Raw genomic sequence first — 4,498 nt, forward strand, 5'->3', positions numbered from 1 at the left:
ATATATATATAAAGAACAACTTGATGCTTGTAAAAAGTCACATTTTTTAGGGCATTTTACAAAAATATGTTTTGGATTATTTGAGTAATTGAGTAACAAAACTTCAAATGCTTGTTCTTGTTTTATAGTCGTAAAATAGAAATAAGGCAGCTACAAAAAGTTAGAAAAAAATGTGGTTCAGATTTGCTCACATACAATCCCACATTTTAAGTTTTTAATCCTTGTTATAGAAAACTTAAATTCAAAATTTAGAGTGTTAATTAATTTTTTAAGTAATTTTAAAGCATTATTGGATAGAAATGTTGTAACAATGACTGTAACTTTTTTTAAGTCACCAAACTCTAAAACCAGCTGAAGTCTAACAGATTAAACCTTTAGGTCCTGTTTCCTCAGTCAGTTTATTTTGCTGTGAATTCTGACCTCATCGTCACTTTTTTCAGTGGATGAAAACATAGACGTAACCAGCAACGAGCCGGAGAGGTCGTCCTCGGAGTACCACATGGCTCTGTACCCGGCCGGCTCGGAGAACGTGTACGAGACCTCAGCCAGGCTGCTGTTCATGTCGGTGAAGTGGGCCAAGAACCTACCTGTGTTCTCCAACCTGCCCTTCAGAGACCAGGTCAGGCTTTTAGGACAAATTCAGTGCTGCTTTTATTTAAATGAACATTTGTTTTTTTGTATTGTCTACATAACATTTTTAAGGTATACATTCCTCTAATCTTGCATATTTTTATGTTTAAAAGTGAACTTTACTGCAATTGGATTACAAATTTACTATTTTAAATTTAAACACTTTGTATTTTAAAGTATTATTTTTGCAAAATATAAGGAAAATTTTAATTTGTTTTACTTTTTACATCTGGTAAATACTAGTAAATAATCTACACTCAAAACAGAGAGTTGGATTTAATCAAATGATGTCAACAATTTCCACTTAACTGAGATGCGTAAGTGTAAAGAAACTTTCACATTTATTTTGAGTGGAAATTGTTGTCACAATTTGGTTAAGTAAATCCAAAAATCTGTTTTTTGAGTGTAACTTCTTGTCATTTTTACTTTGTGAAGAAAAAAAGAAAAATATATTTTAATGAATTTGCTCTCACTATGCTCATTGTTAATTTAAATTAGGAGGTTGGTATTTATATTAACTTTAAATAGATCACTCACTCACAAAAGTCTTAAAATACATTGAATTCATCAATCCAAAAATGAGGCCTTGCTTAGCCTTAAAAGGACATAAATAAACTTTTCAGAGGTCTTAAAAATGTTAACACATTGTAAGTAGYATGTTTGTAGTTCATCTCAAATATTAAAACACTTGGTAACCCTTATTTATTCTAAAAATAATTTACTGAATGCCTCTCACAGCTCATTGTTTGTCCATTTTTGTTGGCAAAATTGTTGCTACAATTTAACTTCAAGTGGCATTAAAGAGGTATTAAAAAGTCTTAAATTTAACTTGCCTTAAGCTGTAGGAACCCTGTTTTACTGTTGGTTTATCTTTATTTAAATTTGACCTTTTTGAGCCATAAGGTGTTTTTAAATTTAAGCTTTAATTACTTGCCTTATATCTTTCTAAATATTTACACAATGTAAAACTATAGTTGAATGTAAAAAAGCATTTAAAAAGCAGAAAAATAAATAAATGTGATTACTAATGATAAAGTGGATTTTAGAATTAAAAACCTTTGAAGTTCTTCTGTTATGTGTTATCAGGGTTTTGTATTTTTCTGTGAGAAATGATTTTCTGAAACTTAAAATCAGTGCTGCTGTTTATTGTTTGACCTGAACCTTCAGATTTTGCTGTTTTCCCACCAGGTGATCCTGCTGGAGGAGGCGTGGAGCGAGCTCTTCCTGCTCTGTGCCGTCCAGTGGTCTCTGCCGCTGGACAGCTGTCCGTTGCTCTCACTCCCTGACCTCTGTCCGGGCATGCAGGGTAAAACCGGCTACACCAGCCTGGACCTGCGCCTCCTGCAGGAAGTCTTCAGCCGCTTCAAGGCCCTCGCTGTGGACCCCACCGAGTTCGCCTGCCTCAAGGCCATTGTGCTCTTCAAGCCAGGTAACAAAATAACTAACGTCAGCCGGTCGTATTTAATACTGCAGAGAGAAAACTGACCTTAAGGCCTCTTCCACTTTATACAGATATTTTTAAAATCATTATTTTTTTTATTTGTTTTCTATGGGAGCAATGAAGAAAAAGAAATATAGAAATGTAAATAAAGGCCTCTTTTTGTTATGCTACAGATTTTTACAAACTATTTTTGTTTATTTGACACAGTTTACTTTATATACTTTTTTTTTTTACAAAATTTTCAGTACATTTTATTTTTTGTTTAAGTTTGACTGTGTTGAGCAGTGTGAGAGATCCCTGGGTTTTTATAATAGGCCTAATGAACAGATCAGAGGACACCTGTCTTATTTAGTCCGGACATCTGCAACATTTTAYAGACATTTTAACAAGACATAGAACAAATCCCAAAATGAGTTCAGAGCTGAGAAATCCTCAAACCAGATTCAGTTCACCCCAAAAACCTGAACCTAGAACTAAAACCAGAACCATCACAGTCGGTAACTCCTGTCCAACTAATAATGACTGTAAATAGGGAATAATAAATCATGWAATGAAGTAGAGAGTGAGCTTTTATCTAACAGGTGGAGCTTCTTTCTTTTAAAGAAAGACAGGGAATGTTATGTATGCATATATTTATAAAATGATACACAGGAGAAAAATAACGCAGGCAAGAAAGAAAAAAAAAACTGTAAAAATGTTTCCATTGTTGATTGGGTTTTGGGTTCAAAGTGAGTTAGTGTGATTTAGAATGCTGAGTCATGGTTTTTAAGAAACCTTTGCATTTCAGTCAATACTAAACAGCCAAGTTTTCAAAAGAAACTCTACTTTGTAAAGCAGTTTTAAAATATGCTCCCATTAACAGCTCATAAAGCTGGAAGGAGTAAACACTACAATGATATTGGTTTTTAATGAGGTTATGTTGAGTCATGAAATCACACAATTCATGATTCAAGTTCGTTTTACATTAGGAGGGTTTCATAATGAATCCAGGTTTCCAAAGGGAAGGAGAAAATAAACGCAAATGTGTCCCAAGTCCTGGCCAAGTAAGACAACAATCTGCTCCACAGCGCTCCCTGATGGTTGATAAAAGACTTGCACGTCCAAAATAAATAACTAAATTTAGAAAAAAATAACTAACTGACTAACTAAATAAATAAATAAAAGAAAAGGAAAAAATACAATTAGTGGTATTTTAATATATTTAATCATTATTTGTCCCTCCTGGTTTGTCACTTCTGTCATCTGACAGCCCATACATAAACAGGCAAAAATTWGCCTTTGATGGTTTATAAAAACATGTCCATAAATCCATAACTAAGAACAATAATCTGACATTTGATAGAGCTGTACTAATGAGTTTACCAATAAATTTACCAATAAATTGGGGCAGCTGTGGCGGAGTAGTTAGTGGAGTTGTCCTGGAACTGGAAGGTCGCCGGCTCAATACCCAGTCCAGCCATCGTGTCCTTGGTCAAGACACTTCACCCACCTTGCCTACTGATGGTGGTCAGAGGGGCCGGTGGCGCACGTGCACGGCAGCCCCGCCTCCGTRAGTGTGCCCCAGGGCAGCTGTGGCTACAATGTAGCTTACCATCATGTGTGAATGGGTGGATGTCTGTTAGTGTAAAGTGCTTTGGGTTCTGGAAGGACTTAAAAGTGCTAGATAAGTTCAGRACCATTTACCAATAAATTTCAGCATGAAGCTAAAATGGTTTATTTGAATATTACAAAYGTTAGAGGGATGTGGTCAGGAGAAAACACCTCAATAAATGTTCATCATTATGGCTGAATACAGATTTAACCACACATATTTTTTACTATCATTTTRCCTATGTGACTCTTAATGAGTGAAAAACCTTTCACACACACCAACATGTTGCCTGTTAATAAAATTCAARACATATAAATTGTACAGGGGCTGTGGGACATCTGGCACAAAACAAATGACAAAATCTTTCATGTCAGTTCAATGAAGGCAGCAGCTGAAAAACAATAAGTTATAGATTCAGTAAATATATAATATTTTTGCTACCACTCAAACATTTTAATTTTACTTTGACAAATAAAAATGTTTCCTCACTCTGTAATAAAAAACAGCACCAATAAAATAACTAAAGTTTGTTGAATCAGTTTTTTTCATGTTTGTAGCAAAGTGTTTGAAATAATTAAGTATTCGATGTGAATAAATGRAGACATGTGGGGTTTCAGAGTGCAGAAATAGTTAACATGTTTTTCTCTCCTGAACAGAAACTCGAGGTTTGAAGGATCCAGAACAAGTGGAGAACCTCCAGGATCAGTCTCAAGTCATGCTGGGACAACACATCCGCTCCCACTACCCCAGTCAGCCGGCCAGGTACGAAACGAAACAAGGTGAAACGAACCTAAACAAAATGAAAATAGATGAAACAGAAAACAGGAGAACTACAG

General features: G+C 34.9%; 1 protein-coding gene and 1 long non-coding RNA gene across 3 annotated transcripts in view; one reads left to right on the top strand and one right to left on the bottom strand.

Annotated features, from left to right (window-relative positions):
• Positions 1-4,498, top strand: part of nr2e3 (nuclear receptor subfamily 2, group E, member 3) — a gene marked incomplete at its 5' end in the record, with an annotated part of 7,058 nt that overhangs the window by 684 nt on the left and 1,876 nt on the right. Inside the window, 3 exon segments of the mRNA XM_014028361.1 lie at positions 441-619; positions 1,819-2,059; positions 4,319-4,424. Of these exon segments, the coding sequence (XP_013883815.1) occupies positions 441-619; positions 1,819-2,059; positions 4,319-4,424 (526 nt within the window).
• Positions 4,151-4,498, bottom strand: part of LOC106532329 (uncharacterized) — a 9,221-nt gene continuing 8,873 nt past the window's right edge. For both annotated transcript variants that reach the window (XR_001312056.1, XR_001312057.1), the window contains exon 3: positions 4,151-4,452. This is a non-coding gene — a long non-coding RNA (uncharacterized LOC106532329). The remainder of the gene's footprint in view (positions 4,453-4,498) is intronic.

The sequence above is a fragment of the Austrofundulus limnaeus genome, unplaced genomic scaffold (assembly GCF_001266775.1).
Source record: "Austrofundulus limnaeus strain Quisiro unplaced genomic scaffold, Austrofundulus_limnaeus-1.0 Scaffold752, whole genome shotgun sequence".
NCBI classification, from domain to species: domain Eukaryota; kingdom Metazoa; phylum Chordata; class Actinopteri; order Cyprinodontiformes; family Rivulidae; genus Austrofundulus; species Austrofundulus limnaeus.